Genomic DNA, 15,126 nt, shown 5'->3' on the forward strand with positions numbered 1-15,126 from the left:
CAACCACAGAAGTGTTACATGTATGTCTACCTCTCAGGACCATAGCCAAACTAAAAAAATAATACATTAAAAAAGCTGTAAGGCATTTGTTGAACTTGTTGTTGTACAGTTGATGGCTACTAATGATTATTTTGGGACTGAGCCAGTCAGAGTTGTCTCAGTTACACAATTCCAAAGAAATCCTATGATTCACAATGAAGGACAAAAAGACAAATACTAGATTCTAATGTAGAGTTTAAAAACAAATGAACAGCAAATGTATTTTTGTCCAGTGCTACTAGAGTTAGAGTAGGCCTTGGTACTTAAATATAACTCTCACAGATTTTTGAAAACAACTGTAATTAAATTGTACTTAGAATCCAGTAATGCAAAATAGTGCAAACGAGAAAAGAGCGTCACCGATCGTGATATTGGAAATTACACATGATATAATGGAATATCCCAAAAATGTATGACACACACAAATGCACACATGCACACAAACCATCAGCTAAACCAAAACAATAATTTAATAAACTGATTTCTTTTCATGTCATGTACAGTTAACTCTTACAGTGTCTATGACCTGATTTTTCTTTTTTCTATTTTGCTTTTCCCCCATTTTGATTGTGTATCACAGAAAACGTTAAATCATGAGTCAGAGATGGCTTCTCCAAGACTTGTCTGTTTGACAGAAACTTGAGCAAATTCCATACTGCAGTGTTCTCTTTATGCTCTATAACTGAGTCGTACAAATTGCCATTCTGTCTGTGAGAGGTAAGACACTAGTGAAATGGTAGGACATGGGCAAATTACTTTAAAGGCCTCAGGCAACCTTGTGTGTGATCTGTTAGCAATTCTAAATACAGTATGTAAAGGAATGTATTGATTGATTTAAAGAGAGAGAGAAAAAAACAACAACACATCAATTGTTACTTTGTATTCTTCACACGGTTTGTCTTTTTTATAGCTTGTATAATATATATATATTTTTGTAGAATCTTTCAAAGTCTTTCAGGAAATAGTTCAGTCATTGTTCAGTGATTTAGAGAATGAGGAACTTAGTGTTGATGTTGCGTGTGGGGGTACTGTTGATGTCGGGGGTTGCTGTTGCTGTTGCTTGACCCTTCTAATCAAATCTCGGCCCCATGAAACTGACGATTGTGTAGCCATCTTCAATCCCTCTGACCTTAACGGAATTCAGACTGGTACGATATGGAGGCCGTGGCCATGGTCCTGCAGTTTGATTGGGTTGCCATGGTAACTAGTGGCGGTCATAGGCAGTGGCAGCAGTGGGAGGGGCGGAGCCCCGCGATGCGGCACTATAATAATAAGGGGAACCTGGAAGTAAACAGAAGAGCGGAGCGTTTGAAACCACAGAGTGCACCACAACAAGAGACTACTTACACCAACTCCAAAAGAGGAAGAGTCTTAATTTGATTGCATTAGGCAAGAGTAATAAATAACAATTGTTTAATGTTCCTTTTTTGCTTAAATAATTTTGCTTACACAAAATAATATGAAACAAAACATCTGATTATGTTCTTTAACCTCATACTTGCAAAGGGCTTATGCATGTCTCAACTTAATTTAGAGATGCAGTATGTTATGACCTCAGTAATCAAAAAAGAAACAAAAATTGTACCCAGTTTAGTAAAGCTGTATGCAAATAATGTCATTGTAAAACATGATTATATTAATCCCACTTTAAAGTGACTAATCCCATAAGGGATACATAAAAAGGGTTAATACTCACTTAATAATGCAGGGTTGCTGAACCGCCAAGCATCATTGTAGGTTGTGTACTGTGGGTGAGAGTAGGGATTTCCTGAAAAGTCACTTCCTAAAATAAAAGAACACAAATCACAGGTTAGCAGTAAATACATTGAGTGACAATGCACTGCAATATCTGTAACATAAATTAATGGCATATTAGATAATCAAGTATAGTGTTTATTTTTTAGTGTGGCACATCAAATCTAAAGCCATGGTGTACTTGCATTAGAAAATGGTATTGTTTTGCTGCCCTAGCTAGCAGATGGCTTGCCCTGTCCTCTTTCCTATGCCCTGGTGCTCGGCCATTTTGGCTGAATTTGTTACATTAATCCCAAGCAGGGTTTTGAAGTTTCTTCCTTTGATTCTGCTGTTGTGCCCTTAAGATTTTCTCTTCTCTGCCTGCACTAAAGCCTGACTTCAAAAAACTCCCTGACGGATTCATTCTTGCATACACACTCGCCCCTTTTTATACAGCCGAATTCGACTTTCAGGAAGCAGCCCGGTCCATGTCAGTGAGCAATACTGTTGGTCCCCCACGTTTCTTTTTTTTATGAGACAATAAAGGCAGGGTTTTATATGAAGCTGGTGAGAAATGGCTTTTGCTTTAACAGTGTTTGGGGTCTGTCACTAAATCTTAGTCATTCGAGGGCCAGATGAATGGAAGTGCACACAAAACCCATGGCTCTAGGTTTTAAGAGGATTTCTCAGCCTGTGTGACCAATGAAAATGAATCTTTGATGAAAACATATTTGATGTACCTGTAAAGATATGTTTGTCCAGCATATGAATCCTGTCACTGAATTAAATTTGCTACTGCAAAGTATTCATGTTTGTGGACCAAAGAAGCCTGAGACAGACTTGAATCTATCTGAGGCACTCAACAGTGACCGAGAGAAGAATCCCTCTCTGTATCTGATGTAAAATATTTGTTTTCCAATTTTCGCACACTGTATGTTTGTGCTCAAGCACTACGAGGCTGACTTGATCAGTGTTATCCCCTTTCAAACCAATGATAACTGCTGTATAGCATCTTGTTGTACTATACAGCATACAGCTCTTAAGCAGTGTGTATGGGCACTTGTATGTATGTTTGTGTGTGTATTTGTGCTGTTTGGGGAGAGGGCACCAGTCTGCTGCCAAATTGCATCCTGTCCTGGCAGTGAAACTCAAGTCAAGTCCCTCTGAGAGATAGTGATTTAAATATTTACAGGCCTTCCTGCCCGCTGTTTTGTGACCCTTAACTGTTAGCTGTGAACCTGAACTGCAGGTTAAGTAGAGGGGAAAAGAGATATGCTCTGCAGCAAATGGAGGCAAGGGTGGAGAAAGCTTTGTTTATCGATGGACTGTGAGTGCGTCGAATGGTGGTCGGGGAGGGAAGCAGGGGCTTTATGAGTGCTGGTACCTGAGTGGAACTGAGAGGAACTGTCCTATATCCCACACTTATGTCCCTGATCACTTATTGAGAGGCGCTAATTTTCTCCTCAACAGCCAATAAACTGAGCCTCCTTCTCAGGTTATTGATGAGTCCGAGCAAGCTAAAGATTCATCACCATCACCGTCCTTAGTTAGACTGCATCCATCCTGCAATTCAGCCTCCTCATTAATCTTATCCTTATTAATATTGTGTTTCTCATTAATATTATCCTGTTTTATAAACCTTAGCATCACAAGAAATGTCATGGGCAATATGTTTGTAGCTTTTGTGTCACTTCTCCTTAATGGGATAGTTCACCCAAATAATGGAAATTCTCTCATCATTTACTCACCCTCATGACATTCTAGATGTGTATGAATTTCTGGCTTCTGATGAACACAATCTAAACAGTTTAGAATAATATCTCAGCTCTGTAAGGCCATACAATGCAAATGGGTACAAACATATCCAAAAGCACATAAAGGCAGTGTAAAAGTAATCCATTTTGGTTAAATCAGTAACTTCATATGTGATATAATTGTGGGTGAGAAACAGATCAAAATTGAAATAATTTTTTTACTATAAATCTCCACTTTCACTTTATCATTCTTCTTTTGCTTTTGGTAAAAACTGACTTAAATATTGATCATTTTATCACCCACATCTATCATATCAGTTCTGAAGATATAGATTTAACAACTGGAGACTGGATTACTTTTATGCTGCATGTATGTGCCTTTTGGAGCTTCAAAATTATGGGCACCATTCACTTCCATTGTGAGGGCCAACAGAGCTGAGATCTTCTTCTAAAAATATTTTAGAACTATCTTTTTAACTCTCACTTTTTTGAATGTTCACTGACTTTCTACACTAACATATTTAGTTCATAAAACAACAAGAAAGGAAGCTTTGAGCCAGTGATACCAACTCAGGATTAAAATAAAATGTAATATTAATCCAAGATTGTTAACAAATTGCTATATATTTTATTTGCCAGATTAAGTAATTCTGAAAAAAAAGAAGAAAAATTAATCAGCTTCAGGTTGGATGACCTCAGGTTTCCAGAAGATGATCAGTTGTTGAAGATTGTTCACTGAAAATATTACAAGCTCTCCTAAAATTAACGTCCTTGTAAAAGCAGCAGTTAAACTTACCAGGGACCATTCCAGCAAGTGTAGAGGTGGGGTAGCTGCCCTGCCCAGTCGGGGGAACGTGAGGTGGGTACCCTGGTAGGGTTGTGCTTGCCATGTCTCGACCTGTAAAGAAAGTAGCAACTGTAAGAGCAAATCAAGAGAAAGCACAATTTTATATATATTATACATTTTATAATATATGTTAAATAATAATTATTTATTATCTCTACAGCAGTAAAGTTAAAAAAAGCAGGCAGAATTTTTTATTTTAACATTAATACCATCGTACAGTATGGTACCTTATTCTTCAAATACAGTTTCTTTTTGATATGTTGTGAAAAACAAAAAAAATGTATACAGTGAACACCATGTATTTTGACAAATGAAAGTTTATGATACATACAATAAAGTGGAAAAAGTGCCCTAAGCATTGAACTACTTGAAAGTGACACCATAAAATCACCTTTTACACCAGCCACATCCATAATAAATATACTCAAACATGTTAGTTTTTGAAACACACTATTTTGTCAGTCCTGTAACCCTGTTCAATACTTTCCCTGAAAATCTGAGAACTTCTGAGCACCAAACAAAAAGCAACAGCTGACTTCAAAGACAAATAGCTAAAAAAACTCACATCTGCCAAACAAGGAGTGGATAAAGATCACCTTTTCTTAAATTCACAATTTCAAAAACTGATGACCCTGCAAAATCGGAAAACACCTCAACAGCTTTTGCCACTTTACCACTCAGCCTTTAAACTTCCTTTATTACACAGAGTGGTGCTGCTGGCCTGTGTGTTTTAAAACGCTCGACAGAGAGAGGTATAGAATGCCCTCAGCCTGCTGGTGGCATCGCTGCTACTCAAAAGCCTTGAATATCACTGAAAGTGAAAAGCGCTCCATATTCAGTTCTGTAATTGGCGGTGACGGCTTGCAGTCCTGGATTTGCTGGCTCAAACATTAGAGCACGTAGGCCTTCATCAGTCCCAACTGGGCCCTCGCAAGGTCCCGTGTCATTGTTTGAAATAGGACCAGTGAGGGTCATTGCTCCCCCAGTCCAGCGATTAACAAGTAGACACCATCAAATTCGCTTACTGTGTATTGGTGGTTGACACATAATGTGTCCAAGGACTTTTTTTAACCATCACTAAGATTTTAGGTTAAAAAATAGATACATTAATAAGGGAAAGTATATATTTTGGGTGCTATGACTGGTCACCAGTTCTTCTACATTATTAATTACCTTTTTGCTTTCACTACTTTGTGTTCTCTCAGCCTTATCTAAAGTTAAAAATCTGCCTACATAATAATTATAAAAGAAATAGTAGAATTATATTTAAAATAGATGCTTTCCAAACGTATATGATCTTCCCGTATATATTATAAGTACACATAACACAACAGGACACTATGCAATGTTAAAACCTATGCCTTATTGTGCACCTTAGTCTAAAATGGATTATTAACTAATGAACTCTACAAAACATATATATATATATATATATATATATATATATATATATATATATATATATATATATTAATTACGAGGAGCTAAACCTTTGAAGCCATTTCTTTATTGTTTTCGAACAATATATAAAAAAATATATAAATAAAATGCACTTACAGTGTATGTAACAGACATACAATCACACACTCATATATTAATGAGCTTGCTGGAAATACCATTGCAGATCCGAAATAATATGGACTATGTTGATGTGTAACTAAACCATTACAAAACATCACAGTAGACTAGAGACTAAAGTATTAAAGGACAGATCTTTCAAAAAATGATAATTCTGGCATCATTTACTCACCTCATATGTTTCAAAACCTGTTTGACTTTTGTGAAACACTAAATTAGATTTAGGTCAAATGTTAACCTCAGTCACCATCCACTTCCATTGCATGAAGAAATGTGAATAGTGACTGAAGCTGTCATTCTGGCCAAAACCTAATTTTGTATTCCATAAAGCAAATAAAGTCATATCGGTTTGGAACAAAATTAAGGTGTTAGTAAATGACAACAGACTTTTAATTTTTGGGTGAACAATCTTTTTAATCACAAAGTCGCACTGGCCTACAATAGGACTGTAGCTGTCCCCCCCCCCAACCAGCGCAGGTTACGTTGTTTTTTTTTTCCTTCTTCTTTTTAGTAGGGCTGTACCTGCTATAATAGACTGGCTTGCATACTGGCCGTAGCTGGGGGCATGAAGGACATATGCACCATAGCAGGGGGTGGAGGCATCTACTGACAAGCTGGGCTGGAGGGGCAACAGTTCCGCTAGACCCGAGACTGCCAGTGAGGAAGGGGTGAAAGGAGCCAGGGAAGCCTCGTGTGGCTCCTGCTTAACACACATGGACGATGAATGTGACTCTGCCAGGTGGAGAAAAACAACAAAAAAGCCACACACACACAATCAGACAATGCACAATCGCTCGCACTCAGCAAAAAACAAAAATGAATCATGACAGATGGAAGTAGTGAATGGAAGCAGTAAAAGAAAGGGAAAATGAAATTTGGCTGACAGTGTTTGGTGTTGTCTTAAAGCTACGTTGCATTTAGGGGAAAAGAAGGATTTGCACAAAGTTACGACTAACGCAGTGTTCTGACCCAGTTCCTTAGGTGTGTTCAGGAGTTTTAACACAACCTCCAGAGGCATACGTTTGCAACAACAACATAAAACATTTCTGCACGCTCAAGGCGATTTAGACGTGGTGAAAGCCAGCAAATGTTGGAGTGCTTTTTTAATGTGGGGTTTGTGCGCATAAACTGAAAAGTGAAAGGGGTGAAAGGGCATGTGAAGGGTTTTCCATGAAATCACACAGAGCTCAGATGGACGATCTACTTATACTTGCTGTAAAGATATCTAAACGTAAATGTGGCAGGGCGGAGGGTGGGGCCGGGTCGTGATCGTACACACCCGGTCCCGTATTAGGCTAATCAAGCCTCCCTAGAGGGATAAAGGTCGACTGCAGAGGATCGTGTGGGAGAGAGAGATAGTTTACAGACATGTCCATCATGTGTGTGTTTGTGTCCTTGTTTTAAGTTGTTAATTAAAATATTATTTACATTGAAAAGCCGGTTCTCGCCTCATCCTTTTCATTGATCCCTTTACACTGGTGCCGAAACCCGGGACCGGGTGTGTACGATCATGACCCGGCCCCGCCCTCCGCCCTGCCACATTATAAAATCCAAGAGTTAAAATATGATCTTTAATGTAAATGGATCAGACGAACCATTGCTCATTACTTTGGGCTTTTCCCTCTAGTTTTTCTCAAAGTAAAACTCTGAATGCAAAGCCACAGATAATGTTCTCCATAACAGTAGTCATCTTATCATCAGCTTTCTGTCTTAATCTAAATAAAGGTAAATTTTTTCCAACCTGATTGAAATTATCCATCAAATGAGCAAAAAATATAAACCCTCACTTGTTAGGTAATCTATTCAGAAATAAATGAATGAACGTATTTCTCTATTAAGGGGTAAACCATTTTTTATACAATATCTCTTATACAATAAGAGCAGCAATACTAGCAGATTAATCATGCCTAAATAGTGAAATTTCCCTAAGGTTTGGAGGCTCAAAATCACATCTGAAAACAAAAAACCCTACAAATGGCGACACCGCCCCTTTGAAACCCCAACCGTAATATAATTTGGCTGATGAGGTTTGGCATTTTTCATCTTTGTGGTTTGCCACTGCAGCTCAGTCAATCAATGTATTCTCTGTCTTCATCTCTCTCTCTCTCTCTCTCTCTCTCTCTCTCTCTCTCTCTCCTCTCTCTCTCTGTCTCCACTCATCCTCTTTAACATCCTGTACTGTTAACGTAGTCTGTGGGGATGGCCCTCAGAGCTTCATGATAGCCTCATTAGTTGCTTCCCAACTATTGTTGTTTTACAACCGAGCTACGAACGAAGAGTCCCTCATTAAGATAAGGCCTCCTTGTTGTCAGACGCAACCCTGACAACCCTTTCTGACCAAACGCCAGGAAATCAGGCAACTTAACTGGCCTCTTTCCCACACAAATCAATGGCAGAATTTCCTTTCCAGTGTAGGTCTGGGACTAACAGCTGAATCTTCGTACAGCGGGAGCAAGATAAATATGACTTTTTAATCGCGAGATACATGGAGAAGGTAAAGTTATGTTGCGGTTGCCCACACAAGGGGGTTAAGAGGCAAACTGAACATCTAAGCTGTAAAGGGAATAGCTTGGATAACTATATTTCAGAGAAGACGATGAAGGCCATAAAGCCTAACTTCAGAAATAAAAACCTTAGAGGCCAATAAAGGAGAAAGGAAGAGAGGTTGTTGGAGGAATTAGGCCTCCCGTTTTCACAGCCTCTGCTTTGCCGTTGTAAAGCAGACAAGGGCATATGCTACACTGACCGAGGGCCAGTGTTCAAGATCACTGAACTCTGAAACTAATCAGAGGTGGTGTTGCTTATTGTCCTGGAGACAAGCAAGACCAGCAAAAGGAAGTCTGTCAACCTCCTGATTACCGAGATGGAAGATAAACAATGGTCTATGTGGAGGCGCATCACATCTCAACATGAACCAGAGCTATATAGTTCTCCATGCCTGTCTCTTGCAAATGCATGGTTTCACATGGATGCAGAGAGAAGAAGCAAGAGAACAAGAGAAGCAAGAGAGAAAGAGGGATGACTTCTTTTTTTAACTCAACGGCTCCAGCAAAGTCACCTGCCTTTTGAGTCTTTAGAGATTAAAAATACTGTATTCACTGACAGCTCTGTGTTTGCAACAATACAAGCACTGCAATCTTTGACCTCAATTTTTGACTTTACTTTTTTTGCCAATTTATTACAAGCCCACAGAAAAAGAAAAAACAAGTAATTGACTGCTTCATCCCATTCAATTACAGCAATGTAGTTTTTAGACAGCCAAACTGCTTAATATAGGTTCTAAAAGTAATTCATTATCAAATGTGTGCTCAAAGGTTAGTGTGCTATTGTGAGGATGCAATGAACATTAATTTGGGCACTAGGGCCTGCCGGGGCTTCTGGTGATTCAAGACAGAGGCAGTTTGTCACCAGGCCACACATCAGATACCTCAGCCTAGCCGGCAGCATGTTGTTTGCTGCTCACTGGAGAATAGCGGGCCACACTTAAAAAATGGCTCTCTGGCGGATATATTTCAGCCGGAGTTCATCAGCAGCATAGGCCGACACAAAGCAGTCTTTTCTTTCACTCTGCCTGCATATGCTGCTTTTCTTTCTTACTTTTCTTGCTTCTTGTGTTTTTTTTTTCTTTTCTTGCAGAGGTTCCAGACATGGAGCTCTGTTGCTCTATTTCTCTTCCCCCCACCACTCGGAAGAGATTTGGAACAAGGGGGATCCCTTCAGCACCTGCTCAGGTTTTCAGCGGATCGGAGGGGTGCCCATTTACACGGTACCATCCTACTGGCACCAAGAAGACTTCCATTATACTGCTCAGCAGGGACAGCGCTTAAGAATCTGCACTAGTCAATCATTGTGAAGGTATGTGCAAGCGGCCTTTATAAAAGGCAACCCATATCTGGACAGAATCCAGACTTTTTACTGCAGTTTGAATAAATCATGCCATTGTTTTTCCCTCTGCAGTTAATAAATGAAAATGTGGAATGTTTATTACACATAAGAGCAACTTTGGCCTCTGATACCTCTGAAAACAGAGCAGCAGAATAGCCACTCATACAACTCTGCCTGGCCTTGTCCATTCTGGCATTGTTCTATTTTAAAGAAACTTCATACGTTCCTCAAGTAGAAATATCTGTACTATCTCTAATATATATTTTTTAAATGTGTGCATAAAATTCTGTTATTAACACATGCTAATGCAACCTCATACAAGGTTTGGAATTTCCTCAACGTAACTGACTTTTTAATAAAATAGATGTCATCCAGTGTCTGTTCTAAATTTCAAAGAATTAGATAAGGTGTTCTTCAAATGCCTTTTTGTTTTGTTTTTTTGTTTTTGTATACATTTAGGTACAGAGCAGTAACCTCTAAAAGTAATTGGGTAAACAGTGAATACAAAAAAAAAAACAATGAAAAAAAAATCCCCATCTCCTATACCTCATAGTGCCCTTAAAATTCCAATTTCTGTTTTGTAATGAAGAGTTCATTAATCATTCATCTTTAATAGATTATGCAAATCTCACTACATAAAATCAACAAGATCAATGGCGGCATGAACTTTAATTGGCTCAGGATAACATTGCTAGGAATGAGCATAATCTCCAGCTCTATCCAATGAGAGGGAGTAATTTATTTAGAATTGGCTCTCAGTGTAAATGCGTAGGGTAATTTAGCACCTCCTTTAACTCTGTCCTTATTTCTATTTCCAGTTTATCACATGCTAGTACACCATAACATTCAGTTATTGCACAGTCAAACTGCCTCACGTCCTCAATGCTTTTTTAGCTTTATATATATAAATGAAGTTATTACCACCAAAAGTCATTTAGAATACAACATGGAACAGTTCATATTTAAGTATCTCAAGAAAGGCTATTTGGGCCTAGCACATTCTGAAACAGATTTAAAAATGATCACAACTGTATTTGATTATTTATATACAAATGCATAAACCTTTAACACACTAAATTATTTTACAACTTCATCTTATGACTATAACTTAAGAACTTTAAAATCATTACCAACAACAATACAAACTTAAACAACCATTTGAAAATCTTTCTGCAAGGGAAGTTTCCTATCCGCTATCAGAAGCAAGAGGTGGTCTGCACTAAGACCCCCAGTGTGTCTCGTCCCAGGTGCAAGAAAGGCCACCTGCCATGAGGGTGCTTCCCAGACTAAGACTGCTTTAATACAAAGGACAAAAACACACCTTTCTTCTCTAGAGGGCCAACTTTCTGCAGGGAACTCTACCTCCCATATGTTACGGGGGGGTGCCCTTTCTTTTCACATACCATTATCCAGCTATCATTTGAAAAGGGGGAACAGCAATTTTAAATCATCTTGTCCTCCACCTACACAGAACTCATTGGCTTTGATGGCTCCTGCATAATTATGTGAATTTTATTAAAAGCTCAGCATATTAATCTCAGCCCGACATTTGGCTATCAGTAAACTTAACCTTCTCTGAGGTAATAACAGCCGCAACAAAGAAACAATATTTCAGTTAGCAAGGCTGACATTAACCATTGCATACCAAGAGAAGACAAGGGGGGAGAAAAAAACACTGCAATATTGTTGGCCAAACCATGCTAGAATATTTCTCTCCATATGATACATACGAGCTGAAGACTTATATTTACACACCCATGTTTACAAAAGAATTATTGCCTTGCTTTAGAACAGTAATGTGTTAAAATTATTCACATTGTACTTCCCCGGTATTGGCCATCAGCTCTCCATCTCATCACTTTGAAAGTTTTGGGTCTTCCTTGTAAGCAACAGCACCTGTCTGTTTCGATTGTCCCTCTCTTACAATGTCCCTTGGAGCAGGCAGTACTAATCCATTCACTTTAGATCAACATTTCACATTTCAATCTCATCTGTCCTATCGACTTCTAAAGCTCACATAACCTTTCAACGCACATAAAAAAGTCACAAAGTCTAGAACAATGCTGAATATGAACCTCCTTCCAGCTCGGTAGTGAGACTTCAAATGGTCAGCCGTGATCCAGCGCTCTTACCTGTCACTACCGGGTAGCTCTGTGACACGCTGGAGCCCAAATCTGAGCTGGCGCTGGTTGACAGACTGGGCTTGACTTCGTCGAGTCCAGGGTTCAGTGCTGGTAGCGAGTATTCATTAGCCTGCCAATGAGGGGAGGGGGACACTTTAAGTAGATATCCCTTGTGATCCAAGCATCACTTTTACTGAGGTGTTCTATTAGAAAGCTTTCTGCCTCTGATCTGCTAGTACAGTATGTCATTCTCATAAAAAGATTGTACTAGTACTCTAGTGGAGTGATTTTGGTGTTTTTCTGCTTACAGCTTTGACCTTTGAAAGGAAAAGTATGTTTAAACAAGGCACCAGGTATAGATGAGTTAAAGGGTTACTTTGCCCAAAAATGAAAATAGTTGTTCTAAAAACGTATGACGTTCTTTCTTCCGTGAAACACAAAAGGATATGTTTAGCAGAATGTTGGCCTCAGTCACCATTCACTTTGTTTGTACTTTGTGTATCTTTTTCCATAAATGAAAGTGAATGCTCATTGAGGCAAACATTCTGCCTAACTGTTTGTGTGTGTGTATGTGTGTATGGGCAGATTTAAGTGGTTTACGAGGACTTTTTTAAGGTTACAAACTGGTAATAAATGGTTTTATGCTATAAATGTGGTTTATGAGGACATTTCTTGATTCCCCATATTCCAATCACTTAAAAAACATACTAAGCTATTTTTTAGGGGATAGAATATATAGATTGTACAGCATAAAAATTATTATGTCTTATGAGTCCTCATAATGATAGCTGCACCAACATGTTTGTGTGTTTGTGTTTGTGTGAGTGAGTGAGTGAGTGTGTGTGTGTGTGTGTGTGTGTGTGTGTGTGCGTGTATTTATCACTTTGTGGGGACCAAATGTCCCCATAAGGATAGTAAAACCCGAAATTTTTGACCTTGTGGGGACATTTTGTCGGTCCCCATTAGGAAAACAGCTTATAAATCATACTAAATTATGTTTTTTGAAAATGTAAAAATGCAGAAAGTTTTCTGTGAGGGTTAGGTTTAGGGGTAGGTTTAGGTTTAGTGGATAGAATATAAAGTTTGTACAGTATAAAAACCATTATGTCTATGGAAAGTCCCCATAAAACATGAAAATACAACTGTGTGTGTGTGTGTGTGTGTGTGTGTGTGTGTGTGTGTGTGTGTGTGTGTGTGTGTGTGTGTGTGTGTGTGTGTGTGCGTTCCACTGAAGGAAGAAATTCAAATGGGATAGGTGGGAGAGTAAATGTTGACACATGAATTTAAATTTTTCAGAATGGCTGCTCAGTTACTTTGACGTTATTATTGGTCAACTAAAATCCATTTTACTAAAGTTTTAGATTGTTTTTATTTCCCATAGTGAGAGTAAGCGAGATAGTCTGTAATGTGCATGTGGGTTTTGGTGAGAATAAATGTGAACTGTGTGCATACATTAAGGTTGTGAGCGGGACAGAGAGTAGGATTTGGAACAGACTGAAAGGAAGGGGTGTCAGCTGTCTCTTTGTGCTTGACTGCAGTCATTCCCCTGACCAGCCAAGGGAGGAGACTAGTCCGCTTTGTTAGATTACCAACATGGCCTCGTTTCGAGACACAGAATCAACCATTTGTAATTGTTTTCTTTAAAATGAAGTTAAGACAAAAAAAAACTCTTCTGTTTTGAAATAATAACACATTGTTGTTTTCTGAATTTGTATGTTGGATTATGTTTTAAGAATAAAATGTATTATTAAGGTAATTTAATTAAGTTAGTAAATCAAGTTTTTTGCTCTAGTATGAATTTTAGATTGAGAACAGTTTTTTTGTAACAAATGCAACAATTTCCGGTTGCTATGTTCCTTATGTATTGAAGAGTGAGCATACATATGTCCACTCCTATGTGTATATGTCTGTGTGTGTGTGTGTGCATCTGTGCCCCACAATAGGCCAGTGTCCCAATGGGAAAGGCTGTGACCTCAGACTTGTCTGTTTCTATTCCAGATAAACTCTAATTGTCTGCTACAAATGTTCAGTTGGCCAGTAGCGGATGTTCCTCTCTATTTGGTCTGGCCTCAGATGCACAACAGCTATTTTATCATGCAGATAGGGGCAAGTTGGGCGTGGGGCAACTGAAGAGCCATCTGAAAAGGATGACCAAATGGCTGGCAGAATTGTGGGAGGGGTGAGCCCATTGAGTTTAGCATTTCCAAAATGCTATTTTAATTCCTTTCCTCACACACCAGACGTGGCTAATAGGTCTGCTCTTTCAAGAGTTAAAAAGAGGGCACAAGAAACTGACCAATAAATGGAAATGTAGTCTGATTAATATTACATTAAATTAAAAGTGATTTTTCTGGACTGTTCCAGGGCTGTTTTCCCCCCGTGTTTAGCATCTTTCCTTGCCTTTTTTTAATACCTTCTTGTCTTCTCTTTTTGATTGTAAGTCATTTCCAATTCGTTTTGGTATTGATCTTCCAGAAGAAATCTGTTTTGTAATTAGCTACAAATTAGGCCCTCTACTAGGGGAGAGGACTGTCCCCCTGATTTATCACAAGTGTAATTCTCCCCGATCGGAAAGAAATTAAAATGAACTCAATTAGGACACAGCTTTTACTTTATGGACCTCTACTTGGAGTTTCAAGGGAAAATTAATGGTTACTGGTTGTTTAATAGTATAGTGAAAGTAAATAAAGGTTATCTATTTTAATAAGCCAAAAGCTTTAAATAAGATGTTGTATATACAAGGTTTTTTGAGTTTTTCTTTTATTTGGTTACATAAATTTAGCAAGAACTTACTTCCGACTGCAGCAGAACTCCAGTGTAGTAGAAATTTAATGTCAGTAAAAAACAATTTTTTTTAAAATTAAAGTTTATGCTAGAAACACAGCCACATATTTTGGATTTTGTTGTGTGCCATTATGTTTACATGAAGATTTGTCAGTTGTTTTTAGATCATATCTGTGGATTCATGTTATGCATATTAAAAAACAAAAAATAAAATATATCTATAAATAATATAAATTAAGGTATATTAGTGATGCTTGGGGCAAGATGCATCAATTAAAATGCATTTGGTTGGGTATAAATCGTAAAGTGAACTGTTTTTACTGGTTTAACATAAGACATTTTATTCAGAAAAAGTATTTTTTGTTGTTGATTCGAATAAGCT

General features: G+C 38.2%; 1 protein-coding gene across 8 annotated transcripts in view; it reads right to left on the bottom strand.

Moving 5' to 3' along the window:
* Positions 1-1,078: 1,078 nt before the first annotated feature.
* The window catches only part of pax2a (paired box 2a), a 33,760-nt gene continuing 19,712 nt past the window's right edge, over positions 1,079-15,126 (bottom strand). For 4 of the 8 annotated variants that reach the window (XM_052150772.1, XM_052150775.1, XM_052150773.1 and 1 more), the window contains 4 exons: positions 11,970-12,090; positions 4,324-4,425; positions 1,736-1,822; positions 1,079-1,320 (listed from right to left, as the gene is read on the bottom strand). In XM_052150772.1, coding sequence (XP_052006732.1) covers positions 1,244-1,320; positions 1,736-1,822; positions 4,324-4,425; positions 11,970-12,090 — 387 coding nt within the window. In that variant the 3' untranslated portion in view covers positions 1,079-1,243. Of the gene's footprint in view, positions 1,321-1,735; positions 1,823-4,323; positions 4,426-6,474; positions 6,685-11,969; positions 12,091-15,126 lie in introns of all 8 variants that reach the window. The other 4 variants (XM_052150770.1, XM_052150771.1, XM_052150769.1 and 1 more) reach the window with 2 other exon arrangements.

The sequence above is a fragment of the Xyrauchen texanus genome, chromosome 20 (genome assembly GCF_025860055.1).
Source record: "Xyrauchen texanus isolate HMW12.3.18 chromosome 20, RBS_HiC_50CHRs, whole genome shotgun sequence".
NCBI lineage: Eukaryota > Metazoa > Chordata > Actinopteri > Cypriniformes > Catostomidae > Xyrauchen > Xyrauchen texanus.